Here is a 27,447-nt window from a genome sequence, read left to right on the forward strand (position 1 = left end):
TGTAAGATAGAAAGCACTTATTTAAGAAAAGCATAGAAAAAAGTGCTGGAGTAAAATGGTAAATATGGCATGTTGTATAAAGTGCTTTGAATGCTCCAGTAGAGTAGAAAAGCTCGATATAAGAACCAGGCCTCTTCCTGTTAAAAAGCGTTTTTTCCTCCCCGCTGCTAAGTGCTTGCTCATAGGTGGTTGTGTCATTATTGGGGTTTCTTTCTAATATTGTAGGTCTCTACTTTAACATATAATAAAGCACCTCCAGCCAACTGTTGTTGTGATTTGATATAAATAACACTGAATTGAAGTAAATTGAATTCTCTGGTTGTTCTCGGCAGGTTATGAGGGTGGTAGCTTGGTGAAGGTCCTTCGGGACATTGAGCATAGCACTGAGGTGGTGTTGGACCGCTGGAATATAGACATCATCCCTGACGACAAGGAGGAGAAGGGAGATCCTGTTCCCTACAGCATCGTCAACAACTACTTCTCTATTGGAGTGGTAAGTAAACTGAGAGAAAGATAACATTGCATGTTTTAAAGAGCCACATTATACTTTCTTCCTGTTTCTGTCATATGTCATTCTACTATGTCAGACAGTTGCCAACGTTTTAAAAAATAAGATGAACTTAATCTGTGTGAGCCAAAAGCTCAGATTTCAGAGTTACATTTTGTTTTCTTTCTTTCATTTGCCTGAGGTACAGCTGATGCATGCTGGGTTTTGGAGTGACCAGAAAAAACCACATTTGCATATTTGGACAAAATAGTGAAGAGCTAATCATCTAACAGTAGATAGTTTGGTAAAGCAACAGAACTGAAAGACAGACTCCTGTAAACATGTTTTTCAATGTTGTGAAGTTGAGCATTTCTACATGGAAATCTTTTTGCTTTTGGAACTGCAGTTTTAGAAAATCCAGTTTGGATTCATTTTTTAGCCAGTTGTGTCTTGTTTCTAAAATGACATGAGCAAAAACAGGCTTATTTTATACAGAAATAAAGGAATAAAGAAACAGTTTAAGATAAATACATTTCAATTTAAAAAAATGTTACTTTATTGTATGCACAAAATACAGCTTTATTGCTGAGGACGGAAAAAGCAAAACCAAAACTGGGAAAATGACACGAACTATACTGGAAGCACTAAATACATGGAGAAATGCACACAACTATGAGGGAGACGCTGACATAAATACGCAGAAGGATAACGAGGGAAGTGAGGAAACACGGGGAATACAGCTGACACAAATTAACATGACGCCACAGGGGAAGCAAAACAAGATACGTGGAACACGGAAACACAAGACCTTCACAATAAAACAGGAAACTGGGGAACATGACACAGGAGCAGTGGCGTGTCTAGAAAATTTTTGTTGGGGGGGCCAGGTAGGGGCACAGATTTGGAGAAGGGTGGCAGATTTAATTGGCAGATAATGTTTAAAAAAAAATTCTACCAACCCTTAACCATAATTCAATAATCCTATAAACCTAATAACCAAATGCACTTTTAACTCTTATTAGAATGAGATTTTAACCACTACGGTGCAAAGTTTTTAGATACTGCGTTGATAAAGTACAAGAGATACAATCAGTGCTTTGTCAGTGCTTACTCAGCATTCAAGGACATCAATATTTGCATAGTATTTTTACTGACATATAGTGCACATATGTTTTGGGCAAAAACATTTTTGAAAATTAAAATACGAACATTTGTAACAAACAATTGACAAATTAGCCAATGCCAATGCAAAACTTTATCTGCCTGTTAAAAAAAGAAGATAATCTTCTCACAAACTGGTGTTTGATTTTGAAACAGGAAAAAAGTGGGGAAACAAATGAAAAGACTAACATTTGAATAAAACCTGAAAGCAAGTAAATACTTTCTATGCTGCCTTATGGTAAACTTTGGTAATATTGATAAAGAACAACACTGGCTGATGATAAAATACAGTCAGCTGGCATGGTGACACTGCCAGTATTAACCTGCAGGGCTGGACTGGGACAAAAAAATTGGGCATTTTTACTACAGACCGGCCCACCAGGTAGTAAAGCCATAAAGACTTTGAATGAAAACAAATGCTGTTGTGACAGTGATGTACAGTCTTGTTGGTATATGTATGATTTCTATACATTTTACGTCAGATAAAAACTTTGGTTGTAAGATTTAGATAATTATTTAATAAAAACTAGGTATTTTAAATGAGAATAAGAAAGAAAAGTATTTCTTTGTGCCCACCTTTCCCTGTTAATGCCCTACCTGGCCCCCTGGCAAAACTTTGCTAGACCCGCCCCTGCACAGTTACCAGCTGTCAGCTACATAAAAAAGGATCCTGGTGTTATTTGTCTCTCAGAAACAGTTCATAACTTCCCTTCAACTCATTCATGTCACCTAAAAGGTAAATCTGTTTCTCCATCACCTGTTCAGCTCTGATGATTCAGTAAGGACATCTCCTGGTTTCATCTTCATGTTTCCCTCTCACCACATATCCAAACCGACATCATGACCAGCAGCTTTTACAGCTGTGGCTCCAGCAAACATCAGCTGATACTAGAAATTAATATTAAATAAATTCTAACAACAGCTGATCAAGCTTAAACGTGCTGCTGTTGTTTAGCGCAATATCCGCTGGTTTCCTCTTTCTGGCGCAAAGTGGGCGATAAACAAACGCGAGAGAAAAGCCGATCAGCTGATCATTGATCAGTTTCATGATTGAAGTAGCAACAGGAGAGGGAGGGGGAGAGAATGAGAGAAGAAGAGGCAGCTGTGCAGCATAAAGACAGAATAAATCCAGCTTTGTGTCTTTTTTCCATTCTAGCTAAAGTCCGGGACAAACTGCGTCTCTTCTCAGCTCAATACGAAACGCGTAATATTTTCTCTGAATGAGGGACCATTCCATTTTTTTAAGGAGCCGTTGGCAACTCTACTAACCTTATGAATAAAATAAAGTTCACTATCAGTAACATCATAGCACCCACCCAGCTGTATAAAAACTCCGTCAAACTGGCTAGAACGCAGTATGAGTTATTGCAACTGACAGTAAAAAGTCAGCAACATGAAAATAAACTCCACCTAAACTTGGTTTATATCTGACCCAGATAGACTGCAGGTCATAACTTCTTACCTGAAGTTCAGTTCACCTGACACTCGGACTGGCGGCTGCTTCGGGTCTCTCCTCCTGCCTCCCCTTCCCTCATCCACCTGTTGCCTCTGTGGAAGCCCCGTCATAGCCACCACCAAACAACGGAGTTATTTCTACACATCGACCTGCATCTGGCCAATCCACCACCTCTCATTGTTCATGCCATTACAAAAAAAATAAAAAATAAGTCACTGGGGATATGCCCGGTATGCCCGATGGCCAGTCCAGCTATGTTAACCTGCAACCAAATCTGCAGCTCCATACAGCAATGTTACGACTTAGATTATATCTTATAACTCATAACTCTTATGTTAGCTCCCCACAGCAGCAAACTGTCTGAAATATTCCACAGCTGCAATAATTCTTTAAGTGTAATTTTTTCCTTGGTATTCTAATTTCACCGAAGTTTACTAAACTCAACAAACTTGATATTACTTACCGGGACATTTATTCTGTCCTCATTTTCTTTCACCGAAAAATTGTTTCCTGCAGTGCCGTCTTTCACGCTTGGCTCTCCTACCTTTGCTAACGTGATGCACATAGCGCAGAAGCGATGCTGCATTCACTTACACTCGGATATCTGAGCGTCACCGTGAAAACATAATCGGACATTTGATATTTGATTGAATTTTATTGTTTTGCCTTTGGGGTGGCACCTGGGGTGGCCAGTCTGGTTTGGGGGGTGGCCTGTGCCCCCCCAGGCCACCCCGCTGGACACGCCATTGCACAGGAGTGGAGGAGAGGCAGACCAGAGGGAGCGAGGGAATGCGAAGGAGCACAAGGGAGAGAGAGAGAAACATGGATAAACATGGAATAAACCACAAGGAGGGGAAACAAGGCACAAGAACTCATACAAACACATAAACACAGACGCACAGAGGGCAAAGACACAAGGGGAAATTACTAAATGATCAAGGAACTAAACGGGGCCCATAAGAAACTCAAAACAGGATAACCTGGCACTATGGAAATAAACTTAAGACTAGCAAGGAGAACTTATACATAGATCATAATACAGGAAAACTCACAACGCTGGGTCAAATGACCATGACAGTTCATATTCCGTGATCTAATTCCATATAAGACAATATTTCATTTGTTTGGAATTTTGAATTCCAGTTCTTTGTATTGTGAAATAAAGTCCTTCAATTTTTCGAGTAGTTATTACAGTAAAAACATGATGAAAGAGATTATTTGATCTATGAGGACATGAGCAATTAGGAGATTCATCAGTGAATTTCTGCATCCTCTGGGCAAGAAACACGTTGCCAGGTACCAGTTGCTTAGCAACTTTTTTATCTTGTCCTCATGGAGATAATATGCGGGCCTCTGGGACATTTATACAGAGGTGACAAACAAGACCTTCATTAAGTAATCACAGGGCAGCACCACTCATTTAGCCTCAGTGTATTAAAATAATTGATGTGTCACCACCACAACTCTGTATATCTCCATAGCCGTCGTGATGTTATAAAGAAAACCTAAAGCAACCATTTTCACTCATTCTAATCTTACTAGTTACTATTAAAAAATAATAATATGAGGCTAGGGTGTAATCATTAACTCCATTCCTATCAGCTAATAGTCATGAGATTAGCAGTGCAGTGTATACGACTATAAATAAACCCAAGTGAGATAAGTGTACAGAGGGCATATGTAGACATTTGAGGAGGAGCACTGACAGGGAGCAGATACACCACAGTGATGTTATACAACTGAAATCCTACTGCTAGCTACATATTTATCAATATGGATGTGTGAGTGTAATACTGCACAGTGAAAGTGGCACACACATCTATACTTCTGTGGTTAGAGTTTGTAAAACTGCACTTTGACAAATCTACAAGTAACAACTCGTTTTATTCAAAAATGGGAGAAGAGGCAGTGACAGGATAGAGCCGTTTCCTTTGTGGCCTGAGTGACACCACGAGTGTCTCACACAGGGAGAGACAATAGTATTTGACAGGCCTGTCTTGGTGTGGTGACTGACGCTTTTTGGCAAATTTTGTCTCTCACATTTTCACATTCAGTAATTTGTGCATCTCTGTTTCACAGAGTTTTTACGTTCATTCATGAAGAATATTTCAACCTGCATGTTACATTGAAGCGCTGCATCAAGCTGCAGCTTATATTTCTTTTGACCTGATCTCCCATTGTTTAAGCCATCGTGGACAGTAGTTACTGCTGGCTGTGGCAGGTGCAATGCCAACACTTCTGACTGTCTCGTCATAGGTCAGAGCGTTCTCATTCCAGAGGTGGAAAAAAATGCTGATTTTTCAAAACTGCTTGTGTGTCTCAGTTACTTCCAAGGTGTCCTTTAGTGGCAATGTGTGTGAGAGAGCACAGCAACATTGTTACAGTACAGTTTTTCAGTCAGTCTCTTCACCTTTGCACTCATTAACAGTATAGACTGTATATAAAATATCCGGTATCCAATTAATCAAACGTTACAGTTTCAAAAGTCACCAAAACCAAAAGATAAGCTTCTTGGATGAACTATGTTTCACAACAATGGGCCATATATCTTGTCCGATCATTTAATTACGATGCTGTAAAAAATACTAGATCTGCAAACGCAGGCAAGTCAAAGCAGTGGGTTCAGTTCGATAACTCGAACTGAGGTCTAGCAGACAGCTGCCTGTGTCAGCACATCTAGTAGTCAGAGTGGCTATGCGCCTAACTTTAAGTCTCATCAGTATCCAAATGGATGAGTTATAAAATTTATAGCTGTTATGAAAGGGAGTTCATCAAGAAATAATGGACTATAAAGATTATTTTTTATTAAGTTGGACATTTTAACATGAGAGTCTATGGGGTTGACCTGCTTTTAGGGACACCCTCAAGTGTCAACTTGAGGAACTGCAGTTTGTGACTTTTAATTATTGACTTACTTTTTGCCTCTGACACTTGTTTTTTGTTTTGTTTTTATTTTAATTTCTAATCTCTTAAAAAAACATAAATAAATTCCACATTGAGCTATACATTTGTGACCAATGTCTAAAGCTGTAAATGGGACTGATTACATTAGGGCTGGGAGCGAAATGGTGAGTGAAAAATAACAACTCTTAACCTCTCATGGGATTTGTTGACAGTAATAAAGCTACAGAATAACTCCATGGTTATGCTCTAAAGGAAAGGTTATCTGTGCGAGTCTCTGACAACGCACCAGCATAGCACAGCCATTAAAATAAAGCAACAGATCGCTGTGCCTCCAGGAGCCATAGTGACAGATGGCTGAGTATCTGTGTGCACACGACACCTGAGCAAACCAAATCTGACTCACACCAATGATGCAGCCATTAGTAAGACCTTAAATCTGCTTTAACAACCATACAAGGTTTGCATTTCCTGCCATCTTATTGCAGACCTTTCTACTCAGGGTTGGGTTGCCATGGAGATGGGAGGCTGGCAAGGCCGAATCTGAAAGCTTTCACAGTCATCTGTCCTTTATCTCGCTGACTTAATTGTGGATGACATAGTGTGGAGCATGTGGCTGGCTCGGTCAAGGCACTTGGAGCTGTTGAGCAGAAGGTATAAGATGATTTTGTGATTTTAAATGACATAACACTTTATTTTGTACTGGTAGGAAATTTTTCAAGTTGCATAGTTCCACAGGAAATAGTTTTATAATTGAGAAAAAAACCACAAAGCTGTGTGTATCATAAGGATTGAATCAATTCAAACACTGCAGCTTTGACAGCAGCACCTTGCTGTTGCCGCATTGAGCAGTGAGCTCATTGTGGGGGCTGACAGTATTACATTAGGCAGAGAGGATCACAGTAAGAACATCAGTAAGAACAATAGCAGCTCCGTATATCTCTGCACTGTTGCATTTTACAGCTCCATCACTTACAGCACCTCTGTTTCTGTGTACATTTTAAAATCTGGACTTAATCAGTGAACGGAATTAATTGGCAGTTATTGAAATAATATATAATGCAACTGGTCATACATTTGTCCACTTGGCTGAAATTGAACTAAACTTGAAAGCATATTTACAACTTTGCCAAAACAATGCTAAAACTTGGTCAAAGTGAGAAAGGAAAAATCTTCTTCCATCTCTCCTGAAAGGACATGCAGAGAAAGAAGTTGTTGTATAATTGATTGAAAAAATACACTTCCTTTTCCAACCTTCTCAGATTTGCACCCACACCATTCACGCCGTGTGGTGTCCTTGCGTACCACTGGACCATCACAGCATGACAGTGTCGTTCTGTGTAGAAGTTCTTGTGGTGACCCCTTAGCTGACTTTGTGGGACTGCACTCTGCCAGTAATTAAAAAGCAAAAAACAAAACAGGCACAATACAAAAAAGAACAAAGAAGGGAAATAAAAACAGAGAAAAGCAGTTGAGAAAGTATGTTTAAAATAAAACAGGAAGTAAACTGACTGGGACACCAAGAATGAACTCACACAAATAAAACAAAACAAAACAGGGAAATAAAGATGGAGGGAACACAAGACGCACAGAAAAGGGAAAGAAAAAAAACAAAGGACGATAAATAAATAAGGTTTAATAACGGAAACTATAAATAATTTATGGAAGCCCGTTTCCGCCACTAAAAAAAAAAAAAAAAAGGATCCATAACTCAAAATTTCGAGTTATTATCTCGAAATTTCGAGTTATTTTCTCGAAATTTCAAATTATTATCTCGAAATTTCGAGTTATTTTCTCGAAATTTCGAGTTATTATCTCAAAATTTCGACATATTAACTCAAAATTTTGAGAAAAGCAACTCGAAATTTCGAGTTAGCGCTGCCAATCAGTAATCTACGTGAATGACGTCATTTCCATGTTACCCGGAAGCTGAAGCCCTCAGCTACAAATGCTACAGCTAAGCTACCGGTATTACATCCAGTCGTGAATGCACAGATTGCTGAGTGTTTTCAGCCTGGCTTCACAAATGATGAAATCCCTGTGTTATTAGCTGAATCACATGGTGTTACTATCAGCAAACATACTTTAATTTGTTGGGATCCGTTTTTGAGTGCGCGGTCCTGCGCCATATGCTTCCGGGTAACAAGAAAGCGACCTCATTCACGTATATTTTTGATTGGCAGAGCTAACTCGAAATTTCGAGAAAATAACTCGAAATTTCGAGTTATGGATACTAGCTTTTTTTTTTTTTTAGTGGCGGAAACGGGCTTCCATAATAATTACATTGTGATCACAGGTAAAAAAAAATAAAATAATAATAATATATATATATATATATATATATATATATATATATATATATATATATATATATATATATACACGGACAAAATGGTGGTGGCTAACCAACCGGACATAGTGGTGGTAGACAAACAGAAGAAGACGGCCGTAGTGATCGATGTAGCGGTTCCGAATGACAGCAATATCAGGAAGAAGGAACACGAGAAGCTGGAGAAATACCAAGGGCTCAGAGAAGAGCTCGAGAGGATGTGGAGGGTGAAGGTAACGGTGGTCCCAGTGGTAATCAGAGCACTAGGTGCGGTGACTCCCAAGCTAGGCGAGTGGCTCCAGCAGATCCCGGGAGCAACATCGGAGATCTCTGTCCAGAAGAGCGCAGTCCTGGGAACAGCTAAGATACTGCGCAGGACCCTCAAGCTCCCAGGCCTCTGGTAGAGGACCCGAGCTTGAAGGATAAATCGCCTGCAGGGGCGTGCTGCGTGTTTATATATATATATATATATATATATATATATATATATATATATGAGTGGTTGTTGTGTGACTGTTTAATCGTAACAATTTCATAACCAAAAAAAATAGTCAGTTTAACAGATTTACATTAGAATTCTTCCATATGTAAACATTAATTGGTAGATGGTTAAAATTAGATTGAATTGAAGTTTTTCTAATAGCCTGAAAAGATGACATTTCACCTTTCAATTTTAAGCCAGGTTTACATCTTCATAACGATTCTCACTGGTCATAAAAAAAATCATGAATAAAAACAGAGGACTTAACCATCTCTGTACAGAGCCTGCATTGTACAACTTGCTAAAGTCCCTTCACTTGACCTGCAGCCTGGAAAGAATCTTGTGAAAAGAATTTGAGAGAAGGAAATCACACCATGTCAGCAGCCATTAAAGATGCCGCCTCATGTTTCAATGAGGAAGCTGATCCCTCTGCAGTGTGTGCCCCTGTGTGGAAGCTGCTTTAGATAGGTGAACGGGTGTAGATGTGTATTTATGTGTCTGCACTTGAATGCACATAGCTGAGTGGTGTGCAGTGCAAGCTGATTCCAATAACAGTGTTACTGGCCAGTTCCTATTGCGTACCACAGTCCCTGACTGTGGGGACGTAGAATATCACGAGCCTCTTCAGATGGAAATATAAGTCGCTGGCTGCTTTTTAACCAGGACAGTGAGGAACTACATTGGGGCAAATAATATGTTGTTCACTATAGACACCACTGTTGCTGTCTTGAATCCTCATGCATATCATCTTGCCATCTTGATCCAGAAAAAGCTTTTTCACTACAGAATTGCTCAGTCATATCACCAAATCTTGTTGCCTTTAGATAACATTTTTCCAGTTATTGATATTCAAACTACATTTTCTGAGAATTTATAAAACTTTTTGACAGAAAGTTCATGCTTGAGCTTGGAAACAGCTGACTCTTGGACAACCTCCTTGAGCTGAATAGTGAGTATGTTAAATAAAACAAAATAGACCACTACTCAGATTTTCCATATTATCATCTTGTCTGTTAAACCCCATTCCTGCAAGACTGCTCAAAGACGTCCTACCAATGATTACTGCTTTGATCTTAAATATGATCAGTGCATCTCTGTTAATGGGCTTTGAAGTACCTTTCGCCTTTCAGGTGACAGTAATTAAACTATTGCTTGAAAAGCCATCACTGACCAACCACAACACTAATAAAGGTAACAAATTCTCTTCTTATGGCCTCTGATAGTCGCCTCATTTCTATAATTGTCCTGTTAGACATCAGTGCAGCGTTCAATACCATTGACCACAATATTTTACTACAGAGATTAGAACACGCCGTAGGTATTAAAGGTGCTGCACTGCAGTAGTATGAATCATATCAATCATATCAGAAGAGTTCTGCAGGGTTCTATGTGAGGACCCTTTCTCTTTGCATAACATGTGTTTCCCAGTATTATTAAAAGGCACAGTATACATTATATATGCAGATGATACTCACCTTTACCTAGCCATCTCTCCATGACACTACCCAAAATACTGCATGCTGGAATGTCTCAAAAACAGGATGACTAATATAAATTATTCTAATAAAAACAGCTAAAAAAACAACCCTCAAAATCACACACACACACACACACACACACACACACACACACACACACACACACACACACACACACACACACACACACACACACACACAAACAAAACAGAAATAAACAAAAAGGACAGGACCATAACCAAATAGAGGGCTTAAACAATAACTTTAATTAGAATTTAAAACATAAACCTATGGTTTAAAACTTAAGAGGATGACAGCTGATACATAAACTGACCTAATTTTTAAAAACTTTAATGATGTAATATGAACATAGGATCATGGCCAAGCTTGAAACCTGTATCCCCTGTAGTCGGTTACCAAGATTACGTGAAGTACCCTCAGAAGGTCTGCTAGATGATGTTAATGCAGCACTACGGACGATACCTACAACCACGATTACCGACACTAACAAGCTGATCTACAATACGGCAGCAGTGATCAGTGAGATGCTTGGCTACAAGTTGAACAGCCACAAGGGGCAGTACCCTCCATGGAGAAGGAGGCTAGAGGGCAAGATCAAAGTAGCACGGAGGGAGGTTAGCCAACTAACAGAGTTGCAGAAAGGTGCGACAAAGAAGGTGCATAAGAAATACAGCAAGCTGTCCATACCTGAGGCCTTGGAAACTGCCAAGTAAAGACTCATAGCCTTGGCCAGCCGCTTGAGGAGGTACACCAGAGAGATAGAAGGCAGGAGAATAAACCAGCTGTTCTCCACAGAACCAGCAAAGGTGTACTCTCAGTGGCAAGGGAACAATAAGAGAACAGCACCACCAAGGCTGGAGACGGAGCAATACTGGAAGAGCATATGGGAGAAGGACGCAACCCATAACGGCAATGCTCAGTGGCTAGTGGATCTGAGGGCAGACCACAGCGACCTCCCTGAACAGGGTCCAGTAACCATCACAGTGGCAGATATCCAAGAAAGGGTCTCCAGTATGAAGAGTTGGACAGCACCAGGGCCCGACATGGTTCACGCCTACTGGCTAAAGAAGCTGACTGCACTCCACGAGCGTCTGGCAGCACAAATGAACCAGCTGCTAGTTAACGAGAGACACCCGGAATGGCTAACTGAAGGTCAGACGGTCCTGATCCCCAAGGACCCCAAGAAGGGACCGGTCCCCTCCAACTACCGACCAATAACCTGCCTCAGTACTACATGGAAGCTCCTGTCAGGCATCATATCGGCTAAGATGAACAGGCACATGGGTCAATACATGAGCGGGACACAGAAAGGGATTGGCAAGAATACCAGAGGCGCAAAACACCAGCTACTGGTAGACAGAACAGTCAGCCGAGACTGCAAGACCAGACTGACCAACCTGTGCACTGCCTGGATTGATTACAAGAAGGCCTATGACTCAATGCCCCACAGCTGGATACTGGAATGCTTAGAATTGTACAAGATCAATGGGACCCTAAGAGCCTTCATCAGGAACTCAATGGGGATGTGGCGTACAACACTAGAGGCCAACTCCAAGCCCATAGCACAAGTCACCATCAAGTGCGGGATCTACCAAGGAGATGCTCTGTCCCCACTGCTGTTCTGCATAGGCCTGAACCCCCTCAGTGAGATCATTAACAAGACTGGCTACGGATACCGACTACGGAACGAAGCAGTTGTCAGCCACCTCCTGTACATGGATGACATCAAGCTGTATGCCAAGAGTGAACGAGACATCGATTCATTGATCCACACTACCAGGCTATACAGCAATGACATTGGAATGTCATTCGGACTGGAGAAGTGTAGTCGGATGGTAACAAAGAGAGGGAAGGTAGTCAGAACTGAGGGGATTAAACTACCAGAAGGCAACATTGCAGACATAGAGGACAGTTACAAGTACCTGGGGATCCCGCAGGCGAATGGGAACCATGAAGAGGCCGCTAGAAAAGCTGCAACCACCAAGTACCTGCAGAGGGTCAGGCAAGTCCTGAGGAGTCAGCTGAATGGTAAGAACAAGATCCGGGCCATCAACACGTACGCCCTGCCCGTGATCAGGTACCCTGCTGGAATAATAAGTTGGCCAAAGGAGGAGATAGAAGCCACTGACATAAAGACAAGAAAGCTCCTGACCATGCATGGAGGGTTTCACCCCAAGTCCAGCACCCTGAGGCTGTATGCTAAGCGGAAGGAAGGAGGCCGGGGACTGGTGAGTGTCAGCACCACAGTCCAGGATGAGACAACGAACATCCACGAATACATCAGTAAGATGGCCCCAACTGACCGAGTGCTCAGTGAATACCTCAGGCAGCAGAAACCCAAGAAAGAGGAGGGAGACGAGGAACCATCATGGAAGGACAGGCCCCTGCACGGTATGTACCACCGGCAGATAGAGGAGGTGGCTGATATCCAGAAATCCTACCAGTGGCTGGACAAAGCTGGACTGAAAGACAGCACAGAGGCACTAATCATGGCAGCACAAGAACAAGCTCTGAGCACAAGATCCATAGAGGCTGGGGTCTATCACACCAGGCAAGACCCCAGGTGCAGGCTGTGTAAAGATGCCCCAGAGACAATCCAGCACATAACAGCAGGGTGTAAGATGCTAGCAGGCAAGGCATACATGGAACGCCATAACCAAGTGGCCGGCATAGTGTACAGGAACATCTGTGCCGAGTATAACCTGGAAGTCCCGAGGTCAAAATGGGAGATGCCCCCAAGGGTGGTGGAGAATGACCGAGCTAAGATCCTGTGGGACTTCCAGATACAGACGGACAAAATGGTGGTGGCTAACCAACCGGACATAGTGGTGGTAGACAAACAGAAGAAGACGGCCGTAGTGATCGATGTAGCGGTTCCGAATGACAGCAATATCAGGAAGAAGGAACACGAGAAGCTGGAGAAATACCAAGGGCTCAGAGAAGAGCTCGAGAGGATGTGGAGGGTGAAGGTAACGGTGGTCCCCGTGGTAATCGGAGCACTAGGTGCGGTGACTCCCAAGCTAGGCGAGTGGCTCCAGCAGATCCCGGGAATAACATCGGAGACCTCTGTCCAGAAGAGCGCAGTCCTGGGAACAGCTAAGATACTGCGCAGGACCCTCAAGCTCCCAGGCCTCTGGTAGAGGACCCGAGCTTGAAGGATAAACCGCCTGCAGGGGCGTGCTGGGTGTTTTTATATATATATATATATATATATATATATATATATATATATATATATATATATATATTAGGGGTGCAACGATACACAAAATTCACAGTTCGGTTCGATACTTTGCTGTCACGGTTCGATATTTTTTCGATACAAAGAAAAATGTTCATGCCTTTTTAATTTGTCATTTATTAAATTTTCACGGCACATTCCGCACCACATCTCTGTGCGTTCATCATTTGTTTGAAGCCAGCTCACCTCCTGCAACCACTTTTCCGAGAATACGCGCTTCTTTTGTGGTTCGGACTCCTTCTGACATTTCTTTGGAGGTGGAGGAACATCACAGTAATTGCTTAAAGGAGCTTCTTCGACATCTTTAAGAGTTCTAAACAAATGTCTGTCCTCCTGAAAATCTTATGTACGCAAACACGCGTTGCAACTTCTTATCTTTTTCGCATTTTTTATTTTGACAGCGAATGCGCACCTGCGGACCACTTATGTGCAGCCCTGGTTATTTAGCTCGTCATATTGCAGCCACAGAAATTCTTTTGTCCATGAAACCATAAAGCTGCACTTTCTTTTTGCCTTATAGTCTGATTTGTCATAACTTCTCCGTTTTGTGGTAAGCTTTTCTTTGGCTGTCACTTCTTCACCCTGACCTGTCTTATTTGGCTCAGCAGAACTAAAATATATATCCTGCTGCTTTTACACACACACACACACACACACACACACACACACACACACACACACACACACACACACACACACACACACACACACACACACAACGCTCAGCGATTCTCTGCGCGATCAACCTCTCACATGTTTAAGCTGCGGGAGATTTCACTTGTCATGTTTGCATAGTAAGCTAACGATTGATAAGACGATGTCAGAGGAATTGGTGCGCAAATTATCATCACTCACAGATCAGTGCTGTCGCTCTCTATACACAGTTTGCGCGATTGCAAAGTAAAAGCAAAAAACAAGCGCAAATTCAAACGCGATATAAATATGTCACATATTGACAGTGGCTCACCGATGCCAATGACATAATTACCCAGCTACATTTCCGAAAGAATGCAAAAGCATTGACATATATTTTTCCTTCCTGCGATAGCCCGACGGGCAGGGCAGAGAGAGATTTTGGTAGCCCGACTGGAAAAATTTTGCGAGCCCTGTATCTGATTGAGGAATCACTTATCTTTGGAAAAGAGAGTTTATTACAGAGAAATGGCTCTTTCCAAAATAAAAGCTATACTATACGCTTCTTCTGGGCTATATTCTCAGCAGCATATTAAACATAACAGCTCCCCATAAGGAGAATCGTGTGCTAACGGCTGTCTAAATGACTCTGGTAAAGTTGGTAGCATGTGCTTGTTGTTTTTGTCGGCTTCCACTTGTCTTTGCACTAGGATGATTTCGGAGTAAATGTGCAGTCATATTCGTTGTGTTCCCACTAGTGCTGTCAGCATAAATCTCGTTGAAATGACGTTAACGCCACAACACGGCAAATCTCCGTTAACGAGCTACCGTGGATCGCCTTGAGCGTGGGGCTGGACAGCCAACACGTTAACGAGCTAACTGCGCTAACACACTAGCTCCCACCCATGTAATTGAGCATTGCATGGCACATCCAACATACTGTTTTACTTTAGTCCATGACGCGCTTACCTTCAGGGTCATACGTCACATGAAAACCAAAATAGCTCCAAACGCCAGATCTGAATGAGGATGGGGGAGGTTCAATTTGCCATGTTGCAAGGAGAGCTTAACTTCTGTCTCGGTAGCTTGCCCTGCGCTCAGTGAATCTGCACTCGACTGCTCCGCCTAGGCTGCACTGTCGAGTGCAGATCCACTGAGCGCTCAACACAGACAGCATCGTCAGAAGGAAAGTTGATAAAATAAATTAAAAACTTTGTATTGTTCGATACATATGCGTACCGAACCGAAAGCACTGTATCGAACGGTTCAATATCGATACGAGTATCGTTGCACCCCTAATATATCTAATATATATATATATATATATATATATATATATATATATATATATATATATATGACAGAAAGGAAAAAGAACAGAATAATTGGTATAAATGGTATGCCATGTTTTCATGAATTCAGAGACTGAAAACGGCATCAGTTGAGAAAACTTACCTGGCCAGTGGTGCATATAAATTTGTGTTCGTGTGTGTGTGTGTGTGTGAGAAAGACAGAGAGAGGGATAGATAGAGAAAGAGCAAGAGAGAGAGAGGGGGACATGGAGTTATTCTGGCACAGACTGAAGGTCAGGGGAAGTATCAGTCACAGGAAGTCAGCGTCTGCCAGGTTCAGGCCAGGTTACCACAGTAATGAATGACCGTGCTGAGTGACACCTGGCTGGTCTTAAAGACAGGAGGAATAGTGCTCAGGGATGGTCTAACATGTGGACTCAAAAAGACACATCTAGACAATTTTTAAAGTCTTAAATATGTCTTCATAACACAATTATAGCAGTTGCCAGGTGCAAGGCATAGTCATCGACTAATTAGTCCTCCTTAAAGGACTAATAAAACAGTAGATTTTCACTCGTTCCAAAGAACAGTCTTCCATGATGGTTTGTGCTGAATATCAGGTCATAATGTTATGACATTAGTGTGGCTCAGTGATGCACAAATTAGCTAACAATAGCCCACTGTCTCCCATTCCACTTTTAAATACTGCAGGGACAACAAGTAAGTGTGCAGTCTGACAGCAATGTGCTCTATTGGGGTGATACGGTACTGTGAGGTTGGGCGCCACATGACTAATTACTATAGTTATTACTATAGTCTATCAATTCATAAGTGATATAGAAATGTTTAGCTTTCTCTGAATCAAACATGCTAAACTGAGCATTCCAGTACAAGAGTATCATGGCATTTCTCTTTGCTATTAAGTTAACAAATATAGGGACTCAAAACATAATAGGGGCACACTGACAATGTATTCCTCTGCCGGGTACTGTGGGCCCCACTGATGTGACATTTTCCATCCACCAGTTTTGTTGTTGTTTGTCACTCTCTGTTCCTTTCCTCCTGTTCACCTCACCCATCCCCTAGAAGCTCCTCTTTCCCCCACACACACCATGAGCAAAACTTCAAACGGCAAGATCAAAACAACCTTGATCACATAGGCAACTACAGGCAATGGCAAATGTCACATATTGTTACTGCCAGATTTATTAGGAGGACAGAATGCGTAAAAGTTGTGCTGGTCAGTGATCGCCTGTAGCGGTGGATTCAGGCCAGATTTGGTGACATGGAACAGCCTGTCATGTTTTAAAAAGCTCTGCAGCTACTTTGTGTTGTTGTCTGACCCTGATCCGTATGCTGTCCTACAGACTTTGCTCGTAATAAACCAAAATCAATACAAAAACAAAACTCCACCATTTGTACACATGTGACAAACAACTCCTTGGGCACAAATTTAAAGAAAAACAACCACTTTGCCCTCATTGAATTCTCACATGTTTATGTGTTTTTGTTGCTATGAGTAACCTTGCCATTAAATCAGAATAGGAATGTTTTTAAGTTATGGTTCCAGTATCAGATTCTCGTGCTCTAAAAGCAGCAGATGCAGCTCTATTTTAAGATGTGAGATTTGCTGATGCATGGAGATCTCAGAACATTGCCCTAGTGTCTGATTGAGTAAGTGCGGTAGCGTCCATTCATGATTTTCAGGGTGACAAGTGAGGAAGCTTGTAATCGCACCTGTCCGCTTGCTTCGTCACAGCCTTCCATTGTCCTTGTTGCACCAAACTGAAACACCTGGACAGGCAGGCAGGATGCCAGCCTATCATCACAGGTGCTTTCACCTGTCAAAATTATGGGATGCACTTTGATCTAAATATATTCCTCCCCAACCCAGTGTGATGGCAAAACATGTAATCCGATTGTTAAGTGATGATGTGACGAATCCTATTTCCAGGCCTAAAGTAGTCTGCGTTTAATATGGCTTTTGTGTTGTTAACATGTTTAATGTTTTGTATTTTCTTCTATTTAATCTCAAAAAGCTCCTAAAACAGTCAGTGATCACTGTTGACCTCCCTCGGCTTTTATTACCGCTAATCATTTATTTAAGCTCAGTTTTTAAAACCTTAGGATGTAACTACAGCACAGCCCATGCAGCAGTATATGAATGACTAACCTCGTATTGTGGATGGATTATCTCAGTTGTTCTCCTGGCTGAAGTTTGGTCCTTTTACAGCATCCTGCCATGCGATTACATTTGTTCCTGACCACCGAGAACACTCACGTTAACTTTTATCGAGTGCAAAAAAAGTTAGCTTGTTTATCCGGTTGTTCAGTCTGATGTCACTAGCCGTGTCTGGGTCTAAACTCCGCTGCAGGTCCATATATCAAACGATCACTATGGCATTACTGAGAGTTGAAAAACTGTCTAAAGTCTTTCATCTTTAATAAAATGATCAGCGTTCTGCTCTACCAGGTGTAACAATTGAGTTTAACATCCAGGCATCCATGAAAACGGACATTTATGACATTTAACGGAGTTAGAAGTTAGCAGGAAGTTAGCTTGCTAGCTTCTATCTAAATACAATATAGCATGTCCTGACTGCGGGTTTTGGAAACAAATTAAAACGTACAGCTCTGTTATCACTTCCAACATAAATGAAGACAGAAAACGAAACAGCAGTGACGTTTGTAGGGTTACTGAAGTTTGGCTAGCTGGTATATAATGATGTGCTACGTGACCGCTAGCGACACAGCTATGTTAGCATATATGAACAAGCTAACTTTTTTTCCACTCGATAAAAGTTAACATGAGTGTTTTCGGTGGTCAGGAACAAATGTAATCGCATGGCAGGATGCTGTAAAAGGACCAAACTTCAGCCAGGAGAACAACTGAGATAATGCAGCCACAATACGAGGTTAGTCATTCATATACTGCTGCATGGGCTGGGCTGTAGTTACATCCTAAGGTTTTAAAAACTGAGCTTAAATAAATGATTAGCGGTAATAAAAGCCGAGGGAGGTCAACAGTGATCACTGACTGTTTTAGGAGCTTTTTGAGATTAAATATAAGAAAATACATAACATTAAACATGTTAACAACACAAAAGCCATATTAAACGCAGACTACTTTAGACCCGGAAGTAGGATTCGTCGCGTCATCACTGAACAACCGGATATTATGCTAACATAGCTGTGTCGCTAGCGGTCACGTAGCACATCATTATATACCAGCTAGCCAAACTTCAGTAACCCTACAAACGTCACTGCTGTTTAGTTTTCTGTCTTCATTTATGCTGGAAGTGATAGCAGAGCTGTACGTTTTAATTTGTTTCCAAAACCCCGCAGTCAGGACATGCTATATTGTATTTAGATAGAAGCTAGCGAGCTAACTCCCTGCTAACTTCTAACTCCGTTAAATGTCATAAATTCCGTTTTCATGGATGCCTGGATGTTAAACTCAATTGTTACACCTGGTAGAGCAGAACGCTGATCATTTTATTAAAGATGAAAGACTTTAGACAGTTTTTCAACTCTCAGTAATGCCATAGTGATCGTTTGATATATGGACCTGCAGCGGAGTTTAGGTCCAGACATGGCTAGTGACGTCAGACTGAACAACCGGATAGACAGGCCAGTCCACCGTGTCCATTTCCCACTTTGCCTCTCTAACCACGTGAAATGGGCATGCATGCAGAAGTTGCCTAACTCCATGCACAAATTGCATGACCAGCAGGGGGCGATGATATATTTAAACCCACAAAGTCGCTAGTGAGCAAAAAATGTGTTAAGTACATTCCAGGGTCCTTAATCACCAGATTCTATTAAGCTTGGATGATTATATGTATATAGATGTAAATGTGTTAAAAATAGTCTGTTTAAAGGCTTTCATGTGATTATTTGCATGTTGGTTTGAAACAAAATACCTCGCTCTTCTGTTACTGCAGATTACCGCAACGTTTTGGGAAGACGGTGGACCGCCGTGTCTATTACACACTCTGTTGTGATATTGGGTTGTCCTTCCTTATTACCAAGCATCTAAAATGAGTTGAGTTTATTAGACAAGAATTTACAAATATCCAGTTTCCTGTTTTTCACTTTTCGTGTAAAGGTGTACCGTGGAAAGTACAGCTTGACCTTCCAAAACCTACATTTTTGCTAAATTATAAGATGCATGCTCACAATTATTCTCACAGCTTATCTAAGTGATGTTAGTGGATAAGATAAAAATGAGTAAATGACACCCTTAGAAGATGAGGTTATGATTCTGTGCGGTAGCCTACAATATTGCATGAAATGTCCAAAAACTTTATCATTATTATTATTAGTGAGTGATGAATAATTGGAGGGTTTGGGTTAGTTCTAGTTGTTAACAGTAGTGGTCATGGCCCAATCAAAGGTAAAGACAAATCATTAATTTTGTTGAGCCTGTGGAAAAGCAGCAGTACGACTGTTTCTAACTTCTAATTGGGTGAGCAGTTGTTAAGGTTCAAAATTGAGGAAGGAGAGTACAAACCACCCTTGGTCCAGAAGCTCAGAAGGTACTGAAAGTAACATGTTAATCTTAAATATACACAGTGCATTCTATATTTATCTATCTACATTCAAACTCATTCAATTACTATACATCCACTACGGCAACTCAAAACTTTATTTATAACCCTCTAATGAACATAAATGGCATTTGAAACACACACTCAACAATGTTTGCAGCAGTATATGTAAAACCAACTGTGGTTTAAACAGTTCACTACTTACTCATTTGCATTTTCACACTCACACACACACATCTAAAAATAGCAGCAGGCAGTCAGTGCATTACTGACTCGACACACAGAGATCTCTCACACCAAATTTTCTTATTCTATATTACAACGACGTCTTATATTTACAACCACTGTCAGATCTGTCAGCTTTAGCGCCTACACAATTTCGACAAATTTAAAATAACCGCCCAGCGGATAAACTCCCTGAGTTTTTTGCGACCAATTAACCAGTATCAGACTTTAACTGTTTCTGGCCTCATCTCTAAAATCCCTAACTCAATTTAAAAGCGTCAACCAACCCAAACTTTGCCTGAAGCTCTATTTTTGGCATTACACAGCCAAGGCTTACCCCGAAGTTTTAAGTTAAAGTTACACGCCCGAAGTCCAACTTCTTCTGACCAAAAAAGCGCAGGTACCGTTCCAAACGGTAAGGAGACTCTAACTCCTAGCTATTTTGGAGGTTCCCAAGTTCTCCCCGGTTGCCGACCGTACTAACCCTATTCGCCGATAGGTCAGGGCCAAGCGTCCTTGGCCGGGAGGGAGCGTTACCTCCGAGAACTGCACTTCCTAGCAGACTCTAACTGCCGTCCTAGAATAATTTATAATACTTTGAAACAACAATCAACACCCAACACAAGTGTATGACTGAGGCAGATCTACCCTGATGGACAATGGGGACTCTAACCCACAAAATGACCAACCAAGGTCTGACCTAATGACCAACCGGGACTTTAACCCACAAAATGACCAAATTCCCTACCAAACTACTTGAGACTCTAACTCAATTTCTTTGGGACTTCAACCCAGTATTTAAACTTTTCCTGGCAGACTCTAACTGCTTTAGCAGACTTTAACTGCTTTCATTTCTTCTTAGCAGAACTCTAACTGCTTCAACTCATGAGATTTTTCATCAAAATCAAAACAGACATCCACCAGTAACTTCAGTGAGTAGACTTAAATTTTATCATATCCAATTTGGCACACTTTGGAAATAATTCAACAGGTAGTGCCTTACCTTTGGATAAGCCGGCTTATGCCCACTCACTTCGACCACTGGAATTCATGTCTGCCCGTCAGACCACCTAAGACCAAATTTCTCCATCTACACCTCCAATTCTCCCTCCTCAACCACCGGACGAAGCCCCCAAATGTTAAGGTTCAAAATTGAGGAAGGAGAGTACAAACCACCCTTGGTCCAGAAGCTCTTGGTCAAACAATGATTTTTAATGAATACACACGTGTGGGAAGACAACTCTGTACGCAGACAGCAAGTAGTCTTCAACTTAATCAAAGCATAAACAGATATTTTATAGCATCAGGGTTTGATTTACTGACGCCCCTTCATGCGTCACAGATACATTTTATACATACGTCAAATCAACACCACAATGACCTTTAACACAGAACATCATCTTCTATTTTCATGGCCGATTCCTCCGGTCAACCTTTCAGTTCCTCTTTCTTGCCGAGAAGACAAGGACGGTTCCTCTTTTACCGAGACACTTTCACCGTTACAATCCAGACATGACTAATCTCTCTCTCCTCTAAATAAATCTAACTCATGTGTGTGTGTCACAACCTCACATGCTCTCTGTGTCACCTCTTCACCTACTAACTGTCTGTGTCTCGTCCTCAAATGCTCTTTCTCAATTCACCTGTTGCACTTCTGACCTTTCACTAGACCAGAGGCTCACTGAGACTATATGTATGTCTTCTACTAAATAAATGTTTTAATCAAGAACCCCTACTAAAAGCTTAATACAAGAATATGAACATATAAAAGATATTAAAATGAACTGTTGTGTAAGCATGTACTGCAATTCCTTCTATGTTCTAGTTTTCCCTCAGCATGGATCATCTAGACACTCTCACTAGGTGAAGCTTTAGACCATTAATGAACCTGAACATCAACTCAAATAAGCACAGATATGCAATATGTATAAAATAGTTATAACTGCACCTGGAATACAAAGTTAATTTAATACCTGTATGCATAAAACCTTAAAGCCTTCTTAAAGCTATCTGTTACATTGTTAAAGCAATGATCATACTGCAGATTATATTATTAATGCAATGGTAATAATGATGATTATTTAACAATAGCAGTAAAATAATTTCCCTGCTCCACACAGTTTAGGTCTTCCACTGCACACCATCTTCACATAATCAAAGGCACAAACTCAGACCATGTAGAAATGTACTACAACTATACTCAGAGAAAGGCAGCAAGCAAAGGACCCCTGCAGGCACGCACACACTCCTTCATGCAAACCCATGTAGATGCATCGTTTTGGTATATTTACTCACTGAGCGTCACCGTATCTGTTGTAAAAGAATTTGCGTTGTTTTTGTTCTTGATCTGTTCTCGCTCTCTCTCTGTCCTTTGGTAAAGGTAACATGTTTAATGTAGCAGTGCATCATTACTGCCACGTTTTGGTCGGTAAAACTGGTCATTACTTCTGTCAGGGACTTTTTTCCCCTCATTTGCATCTTCTCTAGCTGCAGGGCATTGAGAGTATTAACTTTTCATTTACATGTGTGTTGTGCTGAACTGTTATTTACAATATTTAAGTGGAAAAACTGCTTTAAATGAGAAGCCTGGCAGCATGAAAATAACATGCAAATAAGCTGTAAAGGGATTATATTTACATGTGAACTAGAGGATGAACATTGTGTCTGAGTAAATACTGCAGATTATTTTTATCTTGCTCTTACTGTAACTCCAACGGTATATATCAAACCAGCGTGTTGTTCTTTTTCTTCTTTTTAACATCAGTGTAGCATCCTCAAGGCTAAATGCTATGTCAATCGAAAGATAGTCAATTATTAAACATCGTATGTATTACTTTAACATCTGTAAAGGCGACACATCCTGCTATCCAAACAGTCCCATATAAGGTTTTGTTAATAAAATAAGACGATCCTCAGGCTTTAGTGGAGCAGAAGAAGCTCTGGTCAAGCTCAAAGTTCAGATCAGGACTGCTCTGTGTCACAGATCTCATGCAATCAAATCTGTGCGTGTTCTGTGCGTGCTGCGGGTTTATGGTATTTTTGAGCGTCTGCAGTCTTAGTGCTAATTGAACTTGCCATTGTTGTTATTTATCTGGCTTGTAGAGTTAATATGATGGACGTATTTGAGTTGTTTTAAGAGGTAAAAAGAAACAAAACTGTGTACTTTAACATAAAGCACTATCAGGGGCTCTTGTGACTGTCAGGCTGTGAAAAATGAATCAAAATGAGCAGAGGACAATATCATTTCTTCTTAGTTTCACATGGCAAACATCAATTATGTCTCTGCTGGCGGCTGCTGTTGTTTGTTTGCCTATTTAAAGGGGTCATACTGAGGCTGCTCTTGTGACTGATCAGGGGTTTGGCCCAGAGGTGAGGGGTTAAATACACGGGGCAGGAAGGTGGGGTCCGGTCTAAGACCAGCTTCAGTAAACTTGTGACCCTCAGATCAGTGCTGTAATGTGTCATTAGCCTTAGCTTTATACTCCTCAGTGTCTTTGTGCTCTGTAGACTGAATTACAGCAGGAAATAGGAAGGGTTATTGTGGTAGGTTGGATCAAATTATTGTTTGATCAAAACACTGTCTTCATGCACAGCAATTTCAAGTGGGGAGAAATTGGTATGTAAATAGATGTAAATAACTATTATTTCTATTACTAATTACTTTGCCACTTATTTTCCTCTTTCAGTCAATTAATTGCTTCCTATTTAAAATATAGAAAATGAAATGAAAAAAGTAAAGAGAAGAAGTTTAGCTTGCTTGGAAACTTTTGATTAAACTAGCTAGTTTTCTGTTGAATACGGCTCTAACATTGGCCTAGCAAAATGACTCCAAGAATGCATTGATGACTCATCCACAACGGCACAAAAGAACAAAGAGCAACATCTAGACTGCAGATCTCAGATGTCTCAGGTTAGGTATTCATGATTCAGCAATAAGAAGGAGACTGGGCACAAATGGCACCTATGGGAGAGTTTAAAGGCAAAAACGGCTGCTGACCACAAAGAATACAAACATTCATCTCACCTTTGCCACAAAAACATCTTGACGATCCCCAAGACTTTGGGGAAAATATTCTGTGGAGTTACAAAAGTTGACATTTCTGGAGCAGTCTGGAGTCTCGTCGTGTCTGGCGGAAACAAACATGGTGATGGTATGGTGTTCGTCTGGGGCTGCTTTCCTGCTTCAGGATCTGGATGACTTTCCATGACTGATGCAACCATGAAGTCTGCTCTCTATCAGAAAATGCTGAACGAGAATATCCGAGAATATCGGTTTGTGTTTTTCTGGCTTATTCAGCAGAACTGAAACTGAACTGAAACAAACCAGCAAATTCTGCTCTGAAACAACAAATTTAAACAGACCTGGCATGACCTCAAACAGACTGTTAATGCTAAAAAACAACAACAACAACAACAATAACAAAAGAAAAAACAAAACTGAATTTTCAAAATTCTTCAAAGAGAGGTGGGATAAAATTTCTCTAGAGCTATATGAAGGACCAGGTAGGTTTAGATCCTTTCCCCTTCATAAATGAAATCATTTAAAAGCTGTATTTTGTATCAGTGTTGTGGCTCGGTGATGTAGTGGTTAACACATTTGCTTGGTAACGGTTGCTGGATTAATTCCAGCTGGAAATCCCCCTTTGGAGTTGCATCATGGAGGGTATCTGGGGTAAAAAGGCCAAATCAAACATGCAGTTTTTTTGTCAGGTGCAGGTAATTGACATGTATAGGTAAAGCAGTAAATATGCAACTACAATGAAGGTTAAGTTATGAAATCCTTTTATGACATGGTTGTATATTTGGTAGAACAGAGTGGAGTGAGTACAGTAATTGGCTGATGAGTGTAGCGGTACACTCTCCGTCTCAGTTTTTACTGACTGAACCAGTAGCATTTCTGTTCTCATGCCTATTCTAAAAACAAACAATGACTGATGTATGACACCTTTTTTTATGCTGGCACAAAGCTAAGTTTGCATTTGACCTTTATCCAGCTGTAATAACACGTGAGGTTAAATTCACAATGTCTTTTCTGTTTTCTCCTCCAGGATGCCTCAATCGCCCATCGCTTTCATCTGATGCGTGAGAAGCACCCTGAGAAGTTTAACAGCAGGTTAGTGAGATATTTAGTGGGATTTAGCATAATATTTTTCTACTGCAAAAATTAGTTTACCTGCACCCAACCTCATACCATGAATTGATAAAAAACCCTCATAAATAACGAGTGACCTAGCACTTTAATCTGGAAACCCAGTTTCGTACTCCATAATTGTCACCGATCGATAACAGACCAAAACCTGCTGCAGAGAGGGGTCGATATATTGGCGGTGTTGGCCTTATTTGAGTTAAAAGGGACTGAGCTAGAAGAGTTGCATAAACTCTGCGTAGAGTACTCCAGGATCTATGCTTTTAATTTCTTCATTTTATTTTCTAATGTTTACTCGTTCGAGCACACAACTAATTATGAAATGATCTAGACATCCAGCAGGAGAAATGAGTGAGGGAGACTGTGATGACGTAAATGGGAGTTGAATCATTCTCATGGTAGAGAAGACACCTTTAAAATGGCAGGCCAGGACAACAAAAGCTCAGCTGCCTAATTAATAGTTACATCATCTGGGTGGCCGCCTCAGCCTGATGAGAGAGAGGGAGATGTCAGAAGAGAGAGTCACGATGATCCAGAGTTGATGAAATACCATCGCCTGGTTCAGATGGATGAATTCAATCTCACCACACCAGGAAGACATGTAAATGAGACAAAGTCAGGATTGGAGTCTGAGAGCAGCTTGAGGACGTCATCAGAATTTATATATCAAACTTTTATGCATGTTGAGAAAAAAATTCTTAACCTTAGCCCCATGTGTGAAATTATTGTGGGGCGCACTTTTCTGTTTTCCATAACAATAAGGCACTGTGTAAATATCACAGGTCTCAGCCACACAGACTGTGTGACCATCTCAAAAAAACTACTGTTTTCTTAACATAAGTGTAGCGATGCAAAAGGCCTTCTGACAGGCTCTGTTTGGAATTTTGTAGTATCAACACTACACCAGCATCCACCATCAGACAATTAAATAGCATTACATACAATACAATGCAACTTTATTTGTATAGCACATTTAAAACCAGAGTGCCACTGGATTGTCTGACTTCTCTATCTTAGAACAATTTCTGTTGAGATAAAGAAAATGTTTGTGTTAGTGGCCTTTGTGACCCATTGTAAAGTTTCATCTGGTCAAACACAGAATAAAGAAGACAAACAGTAGACAATTAGAAAAATGAAGTTATTCCCTTGTAAAATACCCTCTGCCTCAAACTACAGGCTACTCACAAATTTGATCTATCTCTTTTTAAACATAGACTGTATATAAAAGATGGACATAGCCCCCATAACATCAACTCTGCATTTTGAAGTCTCAGTTGTGTCATTGCTGCTGCCATCCTTGTTTTTGGGGGCCACAGTGCTAATTTATCAGCGAACACTTGAAATCTTGATTCACAAGCTGTATACATAAACTCTGTGGACACATTTACAGTCGCTGGTAGGGATGGGTATCGAAAACCGGTTCTTGTTGAGAACCGGTTCCCACTGTTTCAATTCCTTGGAATTGTTTGCCATTTTTGCAAACGATTCCCTTATCGATTCCAGTCGCCCCGAATGACGTCACCACGTTGCGGAGCGTCATTTACCTGGCAGGAAACATCAAACCTTGAGGAAGACAGCAGGAGAAAATCACACCTGAAAGCTGCTCCTGTAAACTAAGAATGAAAACTTGGGCAGCATGTGGTCACTAACACTGGACAGAAGATTGGTTGCCTGGTCTCCATTTCTAATGCAACATTCAGGATCCACGTAAACGACTTAAAAGCATGGATCTATCCTGCTTCGTATCAATGGTCCAGGCTGCAGTTGGTGGTGTAATAGTATGTGAGATATCTTCTCTGCACACTTTGGAAACTTTAGTAGCAAGTGAGCATTGTTTAAACTCCACACCCTGACTGACTTTATCTTACTGATGTTGTCGTCTATCCCTTTACGACCAATCTTCTGATGGTTGCTGTCAGCTAGATTACATTTCATTGCATCAGGTTATAAATGTAATAAATTTTTGATGCTATGAAGTTGATCTTTTTTAAAGCTGTGGGGACTGACTTGCTTTTATAGCCAGGCCCGTGTGGCCATTAGAGGAAC

The 27,447-nt window shown here is 40.9% G+C and overlaps 1 protein-coding gene across 1 annotated transcript in view; it reads left to right on the forward strand.

Moving 5' to 3' along the window:
* The window catches only part of dgkg (diacylglycerol kinase, gamma), a 185,885-nt gene that overhangs the window by 104,108 nt on the left and 54,330 nt on the right, over window positions 1-27,447 (forward strand). Inside the window, exons 19-20 of the mRNA XM_080902601.1 lie at window positions 333-493; window positions 25,304-25,368. Coding sequence (XP_080758727.1) covers window positions 333-493; window positions 25,304-25,368 — 226 coding nt within the window. The remainder of the gene's footprint in view (window positions 1-332; window positions 494-25,303; window positions 25,369-27,447) is intronic.

This window comes from Rhamphochromis sp. 'chilingali' (genome assembly GCF_963969265.1).
Source record: "Rhamphochromis sp. 'chilingali' genome assembly, chromosome: 14".
NCBI classification, from domain to species: domain Eukaryota; kingdom Metazoa; phylum Chordata; class Actinopteri; order Cichliformes; family Cichlidae; genus Rhamphochromis; species Rhamphochromis sp. 'chilingali'.